The sequence below is a fragment of the Dipodascopsis tothii genome, assembly GCF_038497935.1.
Source record: "Dipodascopsis tothii strain CBS 759.85 unplaced genomic scaffold V1510scaffold_9, whole genome shotgun sequence".
Classification (NCBI taxonomy): Eukaryota; Fungi; Ascomycota; class Lipomycetes; order Lipomycetales; family Lipomycetaceae; genus Neoaidaea; species Neoaidaea tothii.
This window is the reverse complement of record NW_027117993.1, coordinates 399,293-418,016: the sequence shown is the minus strand read 5'-3', so window position 1 is coordinate 418,016 and position 18,724 is coordinate 399,293. Positions and strand designations below refer to the sequence as shown.

The 18,724-nt window shown below is 60.0% G+C and overlaps 6 protein-coding genes and 1 non-coding gene across 7 annotated transcripts; 1 reads left to right on the top strand and 6 right to left on the bottom strand.

Moving 5' to 3' along the window:
* Positions 1-44: 44 nt before the first annotated feature.
* On the bottom strand, positions 45-1,025 carry V1510DRAFT_414583 (uncharacterized protein). The gene has a single exon (XM_066933451.1). It carries the CDS (start codon positions 890-892, stop codon positions 101-103), a length of 792 nt encoding a protein of 263 aa, XP_066789994.1. The 5' UTR covers positions 893-1,025; the 3' UTR covers positions 45-100.
* Positions 1,026-1,161: 136 nt separating this feature from the next.
* Positions 1,162-2,838, bottom strand: V1510DRAFT_447838 (major facilitator superfamily domain-containing protein). The gene is made up of 2 exons (XM_066935758.1): positions 2,548-2,838; positions 1,162-2,513 (listed from the first exon to the last, which is right to left on the bottom strand). The coding sequence occupies exons 1-2, from the start codon at positions 2,717-2,719 to the stop codon at positions 1,327-1,329; spliced, it is 1,359 nt and encodes a 452-aa protein (XP_066789993.1). The 5' UTR covers positions 2,720-2,838; the 3' UTR covers positions 1,162-1,326.
* A 701-nt stretch (positions 2,839-3,539) lies between these two features.
* V1510DRAFT_t89 lies at positions 3,540-3,611 on the bottom strand. Its single transcript has one exon. It is a non-coding gene; the product is annotated as a tRNA-Pro (tRNA).
* Positions 3,612-3,704: 93 nt separating this feature from the next.
* V1510DRAFT_414577 (fungal-specific transcription factor domain-containing protein) lies at positions 3,705-6,410 on the bottom strand. The gene has a single exon (XM_066933450.1). The coding sequence runs from the start codon at positions 6,285-6,287 to the stop codon at positions 3,795-3,797; it is 2,493 nt and encodes an 830-aa protein (XP_066789992.1). The 5' UTR covers positions 6,288-6,410; the 3' UTR covers positions 3,705-3,794.
* Positions 6,411-8,162: 1,752 nt separating this feature from the next.
* On the top strand, positions 8,163-9,278 carry V1510DRAFT_363037 (chaperonin 10-like protein; the record flags this gene model as incomplete). The annotated part of the gene is made up of 1 exon (XM_066931115.1): positions 8,163-9,278. The coding sequence occupies one exon, from the start codon at positions 8,163-8,165 to the stop codon at positions 9,276-9,278; it is 1,116 nt and encodes a 371-aa protein (XP_066789991.1).
* A 735-nt stretch (positions 9,279-10,013) lies between these two features.
* Positions 10,014-12,347, bottom strand: V1510DRAFT_443494 (fungal-specific transcription factor domain-containing protein; the record flags this gene model as incomplete). Its single annotated transcript, XM_066935661.1, has 4 exons — positions 11,733-12,347; positions 10,464-11,630; positions 10,219-10,400; positions 10,014-10,110 (listed from the first exon to the last, which is right to left on the bottom strand). Coding segments are annotated over exons 1-4 (1,776 nt in total), but the record flags the coding sequence as incomplete, so codon positions are not given.
* A 3,807-nt stretch (positions 12,348-16,154) lies between these two features.
* V1510DRAFT_406646 (cytochrome P450) lies at positions 16,155-17,675 on the bottom strand (the record flags this gene model as incomplete). The annotated part of the gene is made up of 1 exon (XM_066932388.1): positions 16,155-17,675. The coding sequence occupies one exon, from the start codon at positions 17,673-17,675 to the stop codon at positions 16,155-16,157; it is 1,521 nt and encodes a 506-aa protein (XP_066789989.1).
* Positions 17,676-18,724: the final 1,049 nt, after the last annotated feature.

The window sequence follows — 18,724 nt, the reverse complement described above, 5'->3', positions numbered from 1 at the left end:
GGCTGTCAACTACTGGTGGGAGATAAGCCGGCTACCGGCTAAAGGTTTTAAGGTTTTTCATTTCAACGTGTACATGGTCCAATAGACTTTCCCCGCAAAGTTATGCAAGCCCGTTCAGCTTCTTCTGCGCGGCAAGTCTGACAGCGGCATTTCTACTCTCGGTGTCAATCTCAGAGAGGACGTTGCGATAGGTACCATCCTCCAATTTTTCATGAGCCTTTGACAACCCGAATCCAGGCATGTTCTTGTAAATAGTTTCGAAGGCATCCAATTTGTAAGTCTCATGGAAGACGCCAACCTTTTTGCCTTTGCTCGGATTCGACGTGGAAATTTCGACGTACTTCTTGACAATTGCTGGATGACCGAACTCAGGGTCGTGTGCGAATTTCAGCAGGCCCTCCATGTTCTCGAAGTAGGAGATGATGTTCACGGGGTTCATATTGGCCTTTTCAGCACCCACCATCAAATCAGCCGAAATAAAACCAAACTTCTCTCTATTAGTATACAGATCGTCGATCATCTTCAGGAAGCCGAGAACAACATAGTGAACGTCGGGGTCTAGAGCACCCAGAGGGGTGTTGAGTGCAGCACCGATTCGAAAAACCACCATGTCCGGCTTGGGTCTCTCGAACTTCGCAAATGACTTTCCGTAGTATATGTCGCGGACGTTCTTCTCCAGCTTCATGGAAGAGATGACGAAGGAAGCGAGATAAAGACCTGAGCACGCTACCCACGCATAGTACAGCTTAGGAAAGTACTTCACTGCGCCTCCGCAGAACAGAGCGATGAACAAGTGCTGGAATGGCAAAGGAATAGCATTGTGGAGGAACACCAGCGGAATGCTGAGTCTGTAAGTAGGGTTAATTTTGACAGGGCTGCTGATCCAAGCCATGGTGAGATGAGTTTGTACGATCCTACAGTATGCTATGAGCGACGAAGAGCGTAGCTTTATATCCTTTTCAAGCCTCGCGGACTTGCGTCAGTAAGATTCCATAACAGCCGAAGGAAATTTGCTCGTGCTGCTGTTGGCAGCATGTTTACGGGCTGTCCTGCATATTTGGGATCAATTACTTAATTTTTACAGTCGTCCTGTCAGATTTACGCTAGCCGTCATAGGATAGCGGCCAGCGACACACGCCTGTGCGTATTTGATTGATAATACGATGATTGGATGTACGCAGTGTACTCGCTGCGCGCGTACCTGAGCACTAACTGCAGACAGTTACAGTACCAGTTCCTAAGTCTAACGTACAGAGATTTGACATTTTAGATAGCGGTAGCCACAGTAGTCCGCAGATAAAATGAAGTGGGCGACGCAATGACCGGTCACGTTTTCTTGAAGATAGATGGGCCAAAAATCATCACTCGCGCCAGCAATACGAAAAGCCCACCAGCTACAAGCAGGACTCCAGCCCAAATTCCCATGCCGTAGAACGAGCCGTTGTTCGCTGTCAAAAGGGCTCCCGCGATAGGGAGCCCAGATAGTGCCGCAAAAGATTGGAAGAAAGAGAGGGCAGCCATTCTAGTTCCGATTTCGTGCACGGGAGATACCGATGCAATGATAGCGGGCATCAGCGACACCGAAGCGCCACTCCAAAAACCGTAAAAAACGGAATACATGATGATGGCAACATGACTACTGGACGGTATCCAAAGCGCCAGCGTAAATATGCCACTCATGACTATTGCCGCAATGCTGCAGTTGAACGGCCCGATTTTGTCTGCGGACATGCCGATGATAACGCGACCAAAAAAGCTGCTCCCGTTCATAATACTGACCAGGTTGTCGGCCATATCTGCTGAAAACCCGTGGGCCGTGGCCTGCGAGGGGATATATCCAAATGGAACAAAAAGGCCCCAGTACATACAAAACAGCCCACAGCAGATAATGCAGAACGAGCCGGACTTGAAGGGATCGATATAGTCCTTCTTAAAGTTGAAGTGGTAGAACCCTTTTGGTTGGATTCTCGGTCGCAGTGTCAGAATCGCGACAATTCCGAGAAAGAGAAGCAGGAAGCCATTAGCACGTACAGCCCAGCCGAAATTGCTTTGGTTCAGGACGTGGCGAAATACAAGCGGCATAATAACGCCTCCGGTGGATGAGCCGCCAACGGCAAGTCCCAACGCAGCCGACCGCCTCTTCACAAACCAGCTGGCGACCGTAGACATGCTGCAGTAGAACAGAGCTGAGCCACCGATGGGACTGCAAATTCCCTGCGCTAGCATGAACTGGTAATATGTCCTACTGACAGAGGTCGTCATGACTCCCAGTATTAGAAACGTTACTCCAAAGATGGTAAGCGGTCTGGGACCGTACATATCATTCACTCTGCCAAACACAATCCCACCGAGCACCATAACGAAGGTCTGAACGGATGTGATCCACGAAACAGCGGAGGAGGAATAGTCTTTAAGTTGGTGCGTAGAGTAGTACTCCAAAAACACGCCAACGACGTTTATGTACCCAAAACTGCAGAACATAGCACAGAACCCGCCGACTACTGTGAGCCACGCTAGATGTCAGCAATGATCCGATGAACTACATACCTCGAGCGCCGACGTCGGGTGGAAAGAGCATGACAGGAGAATGGGCGCCGGGGGCCGGAGCAGAAGCAGGAGGCTTCTCTTCTACCAACTGGGGCTCAAAAATGTTGCCTGGAGACGAGCTAGAGCTCTCGCCGTCCATAGCCTTTTCTAAGATGTTGTCTAGGGCACTCATGATGATCAATGTCAAGAAAGTGTTCCATGAGATGGTAGTACCCGGAATAGAGCGGCATCTTATACCTCAAGGGTATTCCTGTATGATCTGGGACGTCTGCCGAAATCGCCCCGGCCGTGTCCAGACGTGTCCGTCTCCATGGAGAGCACACCCTACAATATGATGGTGTTGCGTTCGCTCGTTACTCAAAAGTCAAGTCTGTTCTGTTAACTCCGGTAACACCAGCGGATATTATTTACGGAATGGCCAGGATCGGACTTTACAGCTGGAGAAATCTAAATAGTATAGACACGGTACGGACGCCGACACGGAGACCCCCCAGCTTAGGTTGTCGCCTGGAAAAAATGGAGATCGATACGGCGAAAGTCTCGAGGCAGCTTAAGTCCTCGGATTTAAGAATTTATGAACTCTTAAAAATAAGGTTGTCGGAGATTTACTCACTATGAGATGCTCAACGAACGCTACGGGTTCAGGCTGGCTGTCGATTGCATGATTCGGTTTCGATTCCACGGTCTATCTAATCAAATCAATCCGAGTCTATACGTGATCCGGTCGGTACTTCGGCGCTGAAATGCGACCACAAGATATCATATCACTACAAAGTGGTCTGAGAGGCCCAGAGCTTCGAGATAATAAACTGCCTGAAAACTTTGCTGATCACAGAGAACGGTCTATTTGCCGCCGGTGAAAGACGGATTGAAGGATGCCACCCTTTGAGCGCAAACGCACGACAGTTACTGTACTGGTGAAACCACATATGAGAAGCTAGAATTAAGGTTTCCACTAGATGTAAAAAATTGAAAAAAATAGAGAGAAAGGGGGGCCGGGCCGGGAATTGAACCCGGGACCACTCGCACCCGAAGCGAGTATCATACTACTAGACCACACGGCCCTTTCTCAAAATGGACACCTGAGGTTGCGAATATATTGCAAAGCACCAAAGCCAACAACTTCATATGATCCCCTGAATGCTACGCGAAGGATATTTCAATCATCAATTTATTGGATAGCTGACCACTGATTATGACGACAAACAGCAAAGTACTACATATCTGAACCGGCCTTGGGCAATGTTTCATACAGCGAGACCGGAAGGCGATGTCAAGAAACTCTCGCCAGCTAAACTGAAATCAAATAGAAAATCCTCAAATCCGGAGATGTCTGCGATCCCAAAGAACGATGTAGTGGATGGCCTCATCAGTGTCTCTGCTTCGTTACTCCCAAAGTTTCCTACGTTCGGAATGGTAGCCATCGATGGCTGCAACTGACTAGGAGCGTACCCCAAGCTTTCAGATACCAGAGGCGGCTCGCACTGCCTCCTGTCTGCGGCAGGCCTGGCTTGCTGCTCAGTATCAGAAAAAGGCGAGATCTCGTCTAGTCGGAGGTTGACTTTTTTGATCAGTTGCACTCCCCACATGGCGTGATCCCAATAGTCCTGGGACTGGTGGAGAACGACTTCGCACATGCGAAGCTGGGTCTGAGCGAGCTTCATTGCGCCATTGTCGGCCATACGTGAGTCTAAAGTCCCTTTGGCCTGTGGCAAGAGAACTATCATTGCCAGCAAAAACGCGGGAAAGACCTCTTGCGGGAGTTTGGCGACGACCGAGTTGGTGATGACGGAAGATCCAAGCGTGGCAACATTCGAAGCCGCGTTGATTGCGGTCGTCGGTCCTTCGTGTAGTATGGCGCTGTGACTGCGCTCGCGAATACACGGACGGCGCAGGTGGAAATACCCGAGCACGTACTCGTAGATCAGCCTGAGCGAGATCGCACACAGACTGGCGTGGTTCTGGCTAAGATCGGTAGTCTCGTCGACGGCGAGCCAATCCACCTGTGGAGGCAATTGAGTACGCCAGTCGTGCAAAAGGCTGCAGTACGACGCCGAGCACGCGTTCTGTTTCTCCGACGGAGCCGATGCGTTGAGGTGATCTCCATGTCGACTGCCAGGCGCAAAGTGACCGCCAAGAACGGTCTGGTCCGAGACTGGGTAGAACTGCGAGTCGACATATCCTTTCAAGATGACCGACAGCTTGACCATCTCCATGAAGTATATCGAGTGGTGGAGCTGTTTGGTGCCGAATATGGACTCACCCGGGTCCTCGTCCGCATCGAAGTCCTCGATGCACAGCGGCTCAACGCTGCATTGAGCGAGGTTGATCCGCATCGAGCGGCCCAGAATGGTGCCCATGTACACGTCGCGCATGACCATGCACCACCAGATGATCTTCCAGCGGCGACGCTCGTTCACAGAGAGCTCGTCGAGCAGCTTGATGCGGTGCAGGCCGATCGTCTCGGCAGCGTTAACCGCAAGACTGATCCACTGGGTCCCTGTCCAGAACTCGTCGGGGCTGCCGCCCCAGAAGGTCAACAGAATGAACGTGCGAACAAGCACCAGACGGTTCTTCTCAAAATCGAACTCGAACAGCGTCTTGGCGCGCTGGTAAAACGTCATGCGGGCCTCGCGACGCGTCTTGAAGTTCTCGCGATGAATGAGGTCGACCGGGCAGTACGTGGCGGCGACAAAGCACAGCGCGTTGAGCAGGATTATGGGCACCTTGCCGCGCGAGTATTGCTCGGCAAACTCGATTCTGTCGATGATGGGGTAGAACGGGTGGATGTTGTGGAAATACACGCGGAAGAGCTCGTCCAGAGTATCGCGGGACGGAATGTCAAAGTAGCCGTTCTTGCTGAGGTACTCGACGCTGTGGGCGGGCATGTCTTTCGGAACATGGACAGAGAGCTGGGGCAGGTTGGAGCTGCTTCTGTTGGAGCGCGAGCCGGAGCTGTTGTGGATCCTGGGCTCGAAGAACCGCTTGTGCGAAGTCGGATGCTGCAAGATGATGGACTTGTTGCACTTGATGTTCTTGAGGAACGACGCCAGCGGGAAAAACTCGCCGAGGTAGGTGATCAGGCCGGTCTCGATCATGTCCTTGCGGTTCTCGAGAAAGTGGTCGAAGAGCTCCTCCCAGGACATACCTGGCAGCGAGAGCTTGGCGTGGAACGACGCCGAGAGCGATCTGGGGCGAAACCCGACCTCGTCCTCGGACGGCGACGTCGACGTCGTCAGCGACCCCGACGACGGCGTCGCGGACCGCGAGCGGCTGCCGGACGAGTTGCTCGACGACGTGTTGTAATAGCGCCGGGACATGCGGCGGCTGCGGTGCCGCTTGGCCGGCCGGGTGCGGTCGATCTCCTCGTCGGCGTCGTTGCCGTCGTCGTCGTCGCTCTCGGTGCTGGTGAGCGTGTACGCGGCCGGGCGGGGCGATGGCAGCTTGGGCGGCTCCGGCAAGGCCTCCTCGGCCGGCGCCGGCGTCGGGCTCTTGGCTGCCCGCTTCCGCTTGGCCAGCTGCCGGTTGTAGATGCCGCGGCGGGACGTGATCAGGTGGCAGTCGGTCACAGACCGGTCCCGGCAGTTCGAGCACGGGATGCCGTCGGTCGCAGCGTCGCACTTGACCTTGTGGTTGTGGCAGCGCTGGCACGCCTTGGACGCGCGCGTCGGCGCCTGCGCCTTGGCCGGCGCGGGCTCGGTGTTGGGGTTGATAGGAAACGAAATGGAGTACTTGTCCATGATGGCCGACGCCGACAGCGCGTGCGCAGGGGCTGCGCCCGCGGCAGCAGGTGTCGAGCGTGTGCTGAGCTCGCGCGAGTCTTGCGCAGGGGCCGACCGGCGTTCGGCGGCGGAGGCGGGGCGTGGACGGAGCGTTTGTGAGTAGGGCATGCCGGAGGCAGCTTCACTGCATAGGATTATTGAGGGAGTAGGCTGGGCTGAACAGGATGTTGGTGTACAGGACTCGCGCGAGCTCGATGTGGTGGATCAGGTCAACGGTGGAGATGATGACCATTGCGATGTTGCTCAGACGAATGTTGCTGAGGGAGTCGGGCCTGGGCGTCTGGACACAGACGCAGCAGGAATCAGACGGTCCGCGGCAGGGCAGACTGCGGCGGCGGGATTGGAAAGTCCGGATGGACAGGCAGGGACAATTCAGTGGCTGGACAGCTTGATAGGCACGGGTGCCTGGCGGTAGTCAACGGAACGGTGGACGGTGGTAGCAGGCGTAGCGGACCCAGGAGTAATATAGCAGCAGCCAGCGGAGGAAACCTTCGGCGGGCCGCTCAAGTAGGTAGACCAATCTCTACAGAGCGTGACCGTACACAGACAGGCCCGCGGTGGGACGTTAACTCGCTCAGTCAGACGCCACTTAGACCTCGACCGTAAATGCGGGGAAACCTAAAATGTACCCTAGCGGGCAAGACTGCGTGCCACTCTGTGCGGAGACAAACCTGTTATAGCCCTTGCGGTGGACGAGGGGCCACCAGAGGTGGAAGGGGGCGGTCGAGGCTTTTGTAGAATGCAGGCTCCGCGAATCCTGGCACGGATAGCTCGGACTCTAGGGCTGAACGGCTTTAAAGCGAAGCCGGCGCACGTCACTACTAGTACAGTATGGGGGGGGTGCAATTGGCATGGAGCGGGAGAGCGCAAGTCGGCGGAAGTCGGGCAGCGTGAGCGCCTGTCCGGCACCGAGCCGACGGCGTGCCGGGACGTCGGAGCGCCTTGCCTGCGACCAGACGCGGGGAAACAGCTTGAAGCGCCGTCGGCACCGGAAAGTGCTGGGAGCGTCCCCAGAGACTAGGTCAGACCGAGGGCTTAGCGCGGTCCGGGCGCGTTGGGAACGCGTCTACGGCTGGCCGGTCGGGCCGCAGGCGGGTGGCCGGTGGTGGGCGGGAGCGGCCGGGTGGTCGGGAAGCGGCTGGCTGCGTAGAAGCTGGGGCAGCGGACCGACAAGCGCAGGGACGCCACCGCACGGGTATCTATCGACTACAGACCGCGGTCGGAGGCACAGTCCTGTCCTGGCCAGAAGATTGCGAGTCGGAAACGGCGCGAGCGTAGGTCAATTTGAAGACCTGGCCGCTGACTTCATTGGCGCGCGGCCGGATCGGATCGGCTGTATGCACGGCGCAGACGCTGCGGCCGGCCGGTAGACGCCGACCGGTTCGGGAGGCGCGTGGCAGTGGGCAGCGGCTTGGCAGAGAGCGGCTGCGGGCGAGGGGGCGGCGTGCGGTGGCGAACCCCGCAGCGAGAAGCCGAGCCGGCTTGTTGGCTCCCCCGCGTCAAACTCGGCAATTTGCCCGCATTCGTGGCCCCACATTAGCGCGCCGATACAGGCTAGGGCATGCATGCGCGCTAGCCCCTCAGGGCGCCAGGGGGTGCTCGGACGTCGGCAGGCTCCGGCGCGCGATGAGCTGAGTCGGCTGCGGCCCAGCTGCCCTACATAGCCGCCGGGCGCCCCGATCTCCGGCCCCCGCGGTGCTGCCGCTGCCAGCCGGGCCGCTGTCCGGCGCCGGCGCCCGCGCCGTCCGGAACCGGCCGGTTATGGCAGCGGTGTATATAGACCTCGCGAAGCTCTGGCAGCAGACGCAGACGCGCACGCTCGGAAACAGCAAAATGTCGCACATCGCATCGGTGATCTACGGAGTCGAGGACATCCGCCTGGAGCCGCGCAAGACGCCCGCGCTGGCGGCCAACGAGGCGCAGGTGGAGGTGCGAGCCACGGGTATCTGCGGCTCGGATCTCCACTACCACGCGCACTACCGCAACGGTGCGTTTGCCGTGCGTGAGCCCATGGTGCTCGGGCACGAGGCGTCCGGCGAGGTCGTGGCCGTCGGCTCGGCCGTGACCGGGCTGCGGCCGGGCGACCGCGTGGCCATCGAGGGCCAGAAGCCGTGCCGCATGTGCGAGCTCTGCAAGTCCGGGCGGTACAACCTGTGCGCGGACATGCAGTTCTGCGGCTCGGCCAAGCTGTTCCCTCACACGGACGGCACGCTCCAGCAGAAGCTCAACCACGCGGCGGACTTTCTGCACAAGATCCCCGACTCGATGTCGTTCGGCGAGGCCGCGCTGATCGAGCCGCTGTCGGTGGCCATGCACGGCGTCAACCGGTCGGGCCTGCGCGCCGGCCAGACAGTCACGATCATCGGCGCCGGGGCCATCGGTCTGCTGTGCGGCGCGCTGGCCAAGGCGTCGGGCGCGTCGCAGATCAACATCATCGACATCTCCGAGTACCGGCTCAAGTTTGCGGAAACGTACTGCGCGAACCGGTCGCTCAAGATCCCGATGCGCGGCCGCGACGGCGAGGCGCCCGTCGACTTCGCCAAGCGGCTGGCGGCCGAGATCCTGGCGGACCCGGCCAACGGCTTCGAGCCCGCGGACGTGGTGTACGAGTGCACCGGCGTGCCGACGTCGACCGTGCTGTCGATCTCGCTCACCGCGCCCGGCGGCAAGACCACGCTGCTGGGCATGGGCCACGCGGTCCAGAACGTCAACATCGGCGACGCGGCCCTGCGCGAGGTCGACATCGTCGGCGTGTTCCGCTACGCCAACACGTACCCGACGGCGATCCGGCTCGTCGCCAACGGCCAGGTCGACCTCAAGTCGCTGATCACGCACGACTACGCCCTGGACGCCGTCAACGACGCCTTCAAGTTCGTGCGCCGCGGCGAGGACGGCCTGATCAAGTGCATCATCACGAGCGGGCCCACGGCCGTGGCCGCCAGTCTGTAGCTGAGAATAAATTGACTAAACACCAACTTTGCGAACCGCAAAACCGCGAACCGGCCCGCCACGCCGCGGCCGGTGCGCACCAAACCGCCCAGCGGGAAGAAGCCATGATTTGCTCCGGCCAGAGCGCATTTCGTGATCCAATCTATCGTTACTATCCTAAAGCATATTGTACAGTAGTCCAAAATCGTCTTCGTCACTGTTCAAGGTCGTCCACATGCTCGTGTTGAACGGCGTGGCCGGCTTCTTGGCCGTGGCATTGTGGGTGTCGTCGTAGAGCGACATGCCGTCGAGGCTCGGCTGCGAGACGTCCATGCCGAGGTCGATGTCGACGGGAATGGCGCCGGTGGACCAGGGACCGAGGCTGGGCCCGAGCGTGTGGCCGAGGCCGAGGCCGGGCACGGACCCGGACACGTACTCGCCGCCGGGCGTGCCCGTAGAGGCCGCGCCGACGACGAGCGTGGCGCTGCCGGGGGGATTGGGCGTCTGCGAGAGCGCCGGCGACAGGCCGAGCTCGCTCGAGCCGTCGGGGCCGAGAGTGAGGCCGGACACGCCCAGCACGGTCCGCTGGTGGTCGAACTCGGGCAGCGGGTGCTCGTACGAGTCGTCGCCGGACGACGTGTCGTTGTCGGGGATCAGCGAGTCGCGCGGCAGCGGCTCGTTGTAGTCGAGGTCGTCGAACGAGAGCAGGCCGGTGAAGTTGCGCTTGCCGGTGACCTTCTTGGACACGACCGAGGCCCAGCGCGCGCAGTCCCACATTTCCTGGACGTTGTGGAGGACGACCTCGCACATGCCGATCTGCAGCTTGGCGAGCTGGCGCTTGAGGGCGTCGCCGCTGCCGTACGCGGACTCGGCCGGCGCGAGCGGCGCCGGCACCGGGCCGCTGACGGACGCGCGCGCGGGCGCGGCCGCCAGCGCCGGCGGGAACAGCGCCGGCAGCGACGCGCGGGTCGGTGCGCGCGGCTGCGTGCACGGCAGCAGCCGGACGATCGCGATCAGGAACGCCGGGAAGGACTCCTGCGGCAGCCGGTGGATGGCTGCGCTCGTGATGAGCGCGCCGCCGAGCGACGCGATCCGCGACGCGGCCTCGTCGACCTGCTCGGCCAGCAGCACCGGCGGGACGCTCTTGGGCGAGCCGTCGAACTTCTGCGGCGGGCTCGGCGGCCACGGCACGCCCGCGGACGTGACCTTGAGGTGCAGGAACACGACGAGGTACTCGTAGAGCAGCTGCAGCGCGATCGAGCCCGCGTCGTTGGCGTTCTGCGGCCGCCGCCAGTCGATCTCCCGCGGCAGCGCGTTCTTCCACTGCTCGAGCGCCTGCGACGAGCTGTGCGCGTGCGCGTAGTTGTCCTTCTCGACGATGTCGCGCCAGATCAGCGACAGCTCGGCCACCTGGACGCAGTACTTGCCGTGCGTCGGCCGCCGGTTGCCAAAGAGCGAGTCGCCGGGGTCCGAGTCGCACTCGAAGTCGAGCAGCTTGACCATGCTCACGTTGCACTTGGACAGATCGATCCGCAGCGGCCGGCCGAGCAGGCCGCTCATGTAGACGTCGCGGACGACCATGCACCAGAACAGGATGCGCCACTTGCGCTTTTCGCGCACCGACATGTTCTCGAGGTCGTCGAGGTGGTCGATGCCGAGCGACTCGGCGATCTCGATCGCGGCGTTGAGCCAGAGCGTGCCGGTCCAGAACTCGGCCGGCGACGAGCCGCCCCAGAAGGTCAGCAGGATGAGCGCCCGGCAGAGGACCATGCGGTTCTTTTCGTAGCCCATGTCGAAGAGGATCTTGGCGCGCGTGAAGAACATCATGCGAGCCTCGCGGCGCGTCTTGAACTTGGCGGCCGAGAACACGTACGACGACGGCGAGTAGGTCGAAGCGGCGAAGCAGATGGCCTGCATGAGGATGTAGGGCACCTTTTTGTTGTGGTACTGGTACGCGAACTCGGCGCGGTCGACGACCGGGAAGAGCGGGTGGACGTGGCGAAAGTAGACCGAGACGAGCTCGTCGAGGATGTCGCGCGGCGGCAGCAGGAAGCAGCCACGGTCCTCGAGATAGGCGATGCCCTCCTCGTCGGCCGCGGTCTGCGACTGGGCGTCGGCGGCGGCGCGGTTGGGGTCGAGCGAGAAGGCGGCGAGGTCGGGGGCGTCCTTGTAGGCGTCGGCGTCGCGCTCGACGGACGAGTCGGACGAGTCGTCGGACGAGTCGGGCGAGGTCGCGAAGCCGGAGGAGACGGGCGAGCCGTGCCACGGCGGCGAGAGCGGGCCGCGGAGGCGGTTGGGGTCCGAGAACGAGGCGCGCCGGTCGCCGGAGGCCGTGGTCACGGCCTCGAGCTCGTTGCGCAGCCGATCCAGGTCCTGGTCGACCGGCCGGGCCTTGGCGGCTTTGTCCGGGCCCGGCCGGGCCGCCGCCGCCAACGGCGCCGTCAGCGGCGGCGCCAGCGGCGGCATGTCCGGCACGGTCTGGGCGGCGGCCTCCAGGCGGCGCTTCAGCGCGCGCTCCTTGCGGTCGTAGATGCCGCGGCGCGAGCAGATGAGCTTGCAGTCCGACACGCCCCGGTAGCGGCAGTTGGAGCAGGGCATGCCCTTCGCCGCAGCGTCGCAGCGGATCTTGTGGTCGTGGCAGCGCTGGCACGCCTTGGACGCGCGCGTGGTCGCGCCCGCGCGCTTCTTCTTGCCCTGGCCCAGCGCTGAGGCGGCGTTGCCAGCAACGCTCGTCGCCGCAAACACGGATTTGGAGCCGACAGACGGCGGCGCCGCCTCGAGTCGGGTACTGTTCAGGAGCGGCATGGCTGAGGTCTGCGGTCAGCGGCGCCGGCGGCGTACTTACGCCGCGGGTGTATCCAGATGTCCAGCAACTGAGAATTGTGCTATCGTGAGCCGCGCGCCATGTACTGCTGACGTGTGGTGGAAGAGAGCAGGCCGAGTGAGCAGTGTCGGGCGAGCCCTGCTGAATTTGAAGGCCTTGGAAACGCACAGGCGGTTCTTGTACGGGATATCTTGGGGGGCGTGGTTCCCACACGAAGCGGGCTGCACCATTTTTAACCTCCCCCTCCCCCCTATGGCAAACTCACGATATCAGGTCGACCGGCGTTGCGTTCGAAAAGAGAAAATGTGGGGAAATAGTACCAGCGTCGTGGGCGAGCGAAGTCTAATGACGGAAGCAGCAACAAGGTTTGCGCTAGCTGCTCTAGGGCCCCAGGTTAATGGTGCGCTGCACTGACACGAGAATACCGGAGCTGGCAGTATATCGGCGCGGCCGGCGCCCGTACCTTGTAGGGCCTGGGCAGCAGCATCGCGTGCATCGAGTTAGTGGCGTGGATGCGGGGCATGCGCGGTGCCGGGTACGTCGGCGCCGTGGGCCGGAGTCGGGTCCGAACGGACCTAGAGGCGAGAGGTACCGGTACCGCACTAGCGAACAGAGTTTCGATAGTACCGCAATATGCGGGGACTTAGGAGTACTGAGACACATTGTGACGCGCTAAGAAAAGTGCGGGGGGCGACGGCACTTCGCGGTTTTGGTGGCTGTGCGCGGGCGGTGCTGGGCCCGACCGCTGCGGCAACGGTCGCGGGCCAAAGGCTGAGGCCACGACTGCCGCTGCCGCTGCGACCCTGGCTGCCACACAGTTCTGGACGGCCGCCGCACGGCTCACGACAACTGATCGATCGCCCGGACGCGGCACGCCGTCGAACGTGTGTACAGCTCTCAGCTCTGCCAATGGACGACTGCTGTCCGCAAGCGCATGCCACACGGACGGTTGACGTATGTGGGCGCGGCCATGATCGGCGTCGGCACTATAGCGGAAAGAAAACTTCGCAAGAGGCCGGCGGGCGGCCTCGCCGCGCGGCAGGCCACTGGCTGTTTGCCGGCACACAGTCGGGCCGGCGACTCATCAAGTAGCCGAAGCACGTGATCGGCACAGGCGTCTGGTTCGCCTAGGGCTAGCCGGGAAGCCCGGCCGCGACCCTGAGCGCACGGCACCGTTTAGGACGCGGCACGCGCGCACACCAGTGCGCAATCGCGTCGGCGATCCGGAGCCGCCTCAACACTGCCCGTGGTCCGCACACCATACGCCAAGTGGCGCGCGCAGCTTCCCCGCAAGCGCTTCGAGCAAGTCAGGGCGGGCGTGGGCGGTCCGGCCGCCGCCTGTCGGGATTCTCCAGCGATTGGCTGCCCGAAGCGGTACTGCGGCCGAACATTGGAGAGCCTCGTGCGGCGTCCAGACCGCTAGCACCGGCGGTGGGCGAGCACAATGGCTCGGCCCAGGTGCGAGCCGAGCTCGGCTATGGTCGGCGGCCCTGAAGGAGTACTCTTTCTGCGCGTGCGGCCGGCCCAAGAGCCCTCGACGTCTAAGAACCGCCCTGGAGAGCGCCTACCGAGGGCAGGTCGAACAGGTGAGCCAAACTGACGGCGACAGGGTCCATAATGCATCCTCGGTGTATCCTTGGGGGTCCTGGACAACCGCACGGCCGCCGCTGACCAGAGACAAGAGGGAAGGCGGGGAGAGCGTGCGGCTCGTGCGGCTCGTGCGGCTCGTGCGGCTCATGCGGCTCATGCGGCTGGCCGCCCCTACATGCCGGTCTCTCTTTCTTCGGCCGGCCCGGCCGCGCCGGCCAGCTACCGAGTCCCCACCGGCACCTCATCGCGTCCACTTATCGTCTGCCGGATTAACGTTTCGCGGTACGAAAATGAGCGACAATTGGCATTTTCGCGATAATGATCCGGCGGGGCCAGCCGCCAGCTGGCCGCGAGAAACGCTCTCCGCTCTCGGACTACGGTAAATGAGGTATATGTATATCAACAGATCCTATGCAGTGATTCGTGGGAGTCCATCGGGTGCCTGGTGCTGTCGTGGGACGCGTGGGATCTCGTGGGAGCCATACGTCTCGACAGGTCCTGTCCCAGTCGGTTTGTGGGAGCGCGTTGGGGGGTTCGACTCTGCCGACGCCGGCGAAGCTGTTTTAGAATGCGACACGTCTAGAGATCCCTGGAACGCTGTCTGGTCGCTTCCATAGGCATGGGCACACTGCCAGCAAGATTACCGTACCCATAATTTGCGCGGTACGCCCAGACGGTCACATCCAGCGGCGTGGGAGTCGTTTCGCCGCTGATCCCTTCCTTGCCACAGCGGGTCCCGCCGCCAGTCTATGACCGTTTTGATCTGATGCTTTCTTGCGACATTACTGCCGCAGAACGGGTACGATCTAGACAAGTACACGATCGTTTTAGAGTCTTTGGGGCAAACTTTTGCAAAGAGAACTTCGCTCTAAGCCAAATCGATAGCCGCGCCAGGTTCAATCTGGTGTGTGTTTCGCCGTTTTGCCCACTCGCCACTGCCAACGTGAGGAGACCAGGGCTGGTGGGTACTCTCGCTAACTCTCTATCTCTTGCGTGCGTCTCGAAACGTACATGCAAACTCCAGCGTGATCTGGCGTGTACTACTCCAGTATAGCGGCCGCTCTATCCACTCTTCCCGCCACAATCTCACCGTACGCTCCGCTTCTACCCGGTAAATATACTTATTGGCTTTGGCCAGCTGACTGACCCGTGATTGCGAGCGTTGAGGACAGCTGAGCTCTGTAGCGCGGCCAACAAAGGTATTTGCAGTAAACATCAAACTCTCGTTACCACCACCTCCACTAGGCATCTTAGAGATGCGGGCAGCTGCAGCTGTCTAGCACACACTGAGTGCCGCGGGCGACTATGACTGGATGGCGGGGTACAGGGCTGTCTCGATTGATGATATACCAAATGTCAAACGGAGGCGAGCAATATACTCGGAATGAGCTATGAATATCCAACAGAAGGCTGAGGGCTCACCTAGACTGCTTTAAGTGAGCGCTAGTTATCACAGACCAAACTCCTGGTGCGATCGCCAAACCGGCTTTAGATATTTGGACGCCACGGTGAAGAGGTAGATTTCGCATCTTTTAAGCGCTACAGGGTCAACGAATATCCGCCAAATTTCCACACATTCCTATTAGCAATTTTTAGCTTATCATTCCCATAGCATGGTCTCTGTACTCGGACCCAGACAGCCACGAGTAAAAAGTGAGCGCCGGTCTATTTGACTCCGCTGCCGAATTTTCGCGTCCGTGCGGCCTAATTATTAAATTTTAATTTTTAATATCTAGGAGGCTAACCCATATGGGACATTTAAGCCATCGCTACATGCATAGTGCCTGAGTTAACATAACAATTTGCTACATATATACGAAACTCTTGCTCGTTCCTCTTGGATCAAAGACCACTCTGACACATATGCCGCAGTTCAGTGACCTTCGTCTGCGCAGTTCACGAGTGGTGATAGTGCAAGTTAAGCCGAAGTCGAGCTGCCGACTTCATCACGGTGTTTCGAGCACCACCGTCATCCGAGCAGTCTCGAAAGATAGCCTCGCGTGAATCTGAACGAGTGTCTGAGCATTTCAAAAGCAACTACTATGACACCTTTGCGTGACACGAGTGACTAAAGGTTGGACATGATCTAGTGGAATACCTACGGATAGCGCGTTATCTATAGAATTTGGGACTTGGCATAACGGACAAATTTAGGTGTCCTTTAGAGTCTCGCAAGATGCCTCTCGCACATCGTCAATTGAACTCAATAGCATCCCAGCTGCCCAGTCGAATCTACCGAACCTCAATGGAGACAGACGTGTGTGTGCGGGACTCCAGTGGCGTTTTTGCGAGCAGTCCGAGCAGCACGTGAAACGTCCAGCCATGCCAAGCCCGAATGGGCACTGAGGGAAGCCAAAGAGGTGGGTGCGTGTTGCCAGGGCAACCAGCACCTCGGCAGTCTCGGAGACGAGCAAACCCGGGGCAGCCACGTCAGCGCCACACCATACAATAGCAGACAGGTGTATTCATAAACGTACAGCGCGCTATTTGTTGTGAAAGCGCATGTGGAGACCCTCTCCCTTGAAGAGCACGACCTGGCTGTTGAGTTTGGGCGGGCCGCTCTGATCTTCGCAAAGCTCAAAGTAGTTGTACTGCTGGACAAGGCGAGAGATCATAAAACTCGCCTCGATAAGCGCAAACTGCTGGCCGATGCAGATGCGGGGTCCCCCGTTAAAGGGCACAAAGTCCCAGGTGCGGTTGCCTTTCTCGAGCCAGCGCTCAGGCTTGAACTCGTCGGCGTCCTCGCCGTAGAGGTCCTTTCTCCGCTGCATGGCGTAAATGTTGAGCACCAGGTTCTCGCCTTTCTTGACCAGGAAGGGCTGCTTGCCGTCCGGCCCACCGCCGGTCGGCATGATAAGATCTGTGGTGGCGGTGCGCATGTTTTGCGGAAGCGAGGGGTACATCCGCAACGTCTCGTTGAGAACAGCCCGCATGTACTCGAGCGACTTGAGCGAGTCGAACGTGAACTCAGTCTTGCCGGGCTCGTTCAGCGACGTGCCAAACCGCTCGACGACCTCTGTGCGCAGCTTGGCCAGCACTTGGGGGTTTGCCGCTAGCGAATAGAGCGCCCACGTCAGCACGAGTGCCGTCGTGTCCCGGGCGGCAATCAGCATGTTGAGGGCCTGATCACGCAGGAACGTGTAGTTCTGGTTCTCTTCGGCCATGGCGTCGAGGAAAATGTACCGCTCAGTGTTGACCTTCTCGCCCCGAGCGATGCGCTCGGCGCGGTTCTTGAGGGCGACGTCGACGTACTGGTTGGCAAAGCTCTTCAGGTTGGTGAAGCTGCGGCGACACGCCGGGGTGATCAGCAGGGGACCCAGGCGACCGGCATAGACGCGGAACACGGCCCAGACCAGGCACTCGTCAAATGCCTCGACCCAGGGGTGCGGCTCATCCGACCGGAGCGACAGCGTCGACTGGCCGAACAGGAAGTCCGTTCCAGTGTCAAACGTCAGCTTGTGAAACAGCTCCTGCATGTCGACCGGGCCCTTGCCGCGGTCAATAGCATCCACAAGGTCCTGGAAGTGCGTCTCTAGATTGGTCAGGCGGTCGATCATTTGCCGCCGGAACTGCGGCCGGATCATGGTCCGCGCATAGCTCCACTCCTCGCCGTCACTGGTGAAGATGCCGTGGCCGAAGAACGAGCCCAGCGAGGCCTTGCGGTTGACACTGAAGTTGTTAAAGTGCGTGCTCAGGACGGCCTTGAAGTTTGCCGGGTCTCGTGTCAGCACGTAGGTCGTGCCTGCTACCAGGATCTTAACCGTGTGGCCGTGCTTGTCGAAGCGGTTGATCGCTTCGAGGAAGCGGGTGCCGTTGCGCTCAGTGCGGATCATCTCCGGCAGGACGCCGATGTAGAATCGACCCAAGGAAGGGATCTCCGCGCAGCCGTTCTTCCGTTTCATGGCATTCCGGCGCACAGCCACTATCGTCGACTGGATAGCGTGCACCAGCAGCAAAACCGCAAGGCACACGCCCGCGAGGGTAGTTACAGAGTGCTCCAGCATGTTTGCGCTTTCGGGATGGCGGCAGCTGTGCCAGGCTCCTTTTATGTCGTCTGCCCACGCGGCCGGCCGGGCAGTTGTCCGTGGCCGTGCATACGGGCTCTAGCTCTAGCCGATCCGGGCGTCCGTGTCGTGCGTGCGTGCGTGTGTACAGCATGATCCCAACTCCCCCGGCCTTGACCGCTGGCCGCCGCTAGCCGCAGATCTCCTCGCTAGCTGCCATGCTAACGCTGGCTTGGCTCGACTGACGTGAACGCGGCGTACCATGGTCGACGAACCCGTGCTGCCCACGGACGCGACGTCCGGCCCCAGCTAGACTGCTGGGCACGGGTCGGGGCAATCTCTCCGGCCGGTTCTATTCGCAGCCGCGGCGGCTCCACCAGATGTCGACAATTAAGCGGCAACCGCCCGACGTAGCTAAAGTTAGATCTCATATGCAGGTCATATAGCAACTAGCCAGCCGCAGTCCTGGATTCAGTATAGTGGCGGCTATCTGGCATGCTGGTGCAGAGCCATGCGGTGCCGAAAAACAGCAGCATAGACGACGTTGTCCTGGCTGTGGCTACATCCTGAGACAGCCCACCGGCGCCTGCAGCTGGTCAACCTCTTGGGCAGCCATCGTGCCGGTTGGCAGCAGCCCAACCGCGGCCCACGGGTGCTTAGGCATCCGTGCGTGCGCGCATTTGTGAAAGGAGCGCGGCTGATGAGCGCGACACTGCATGAAAGTTGGGCGCAGCTGTGACCAAGATGTTTGATCAGCCATAAGGCTGTTAGCACATGGCAAGGACACCTGGTTGAGCCGCGGCCGATACTACGCGATGGCCTGAGGTGGCCGTGTGTTCCAATATGCTGGAAAACATGGCGCACTAGTGCCTTATGGAGCATAGATCCGGGAAAAAAGGAGGCGCGCTTCTGTCGCTGGCGAGGCTAGGACGCAGCCGCGGAGTAGGCGGTAACACTAGCGACAGACAATCGTGCCATGACAACGGTAGCCGGCGCGACATCGGACTAGTTGCCCTGGCAACGATGCACCGACTGCGCGCACGCCCGCA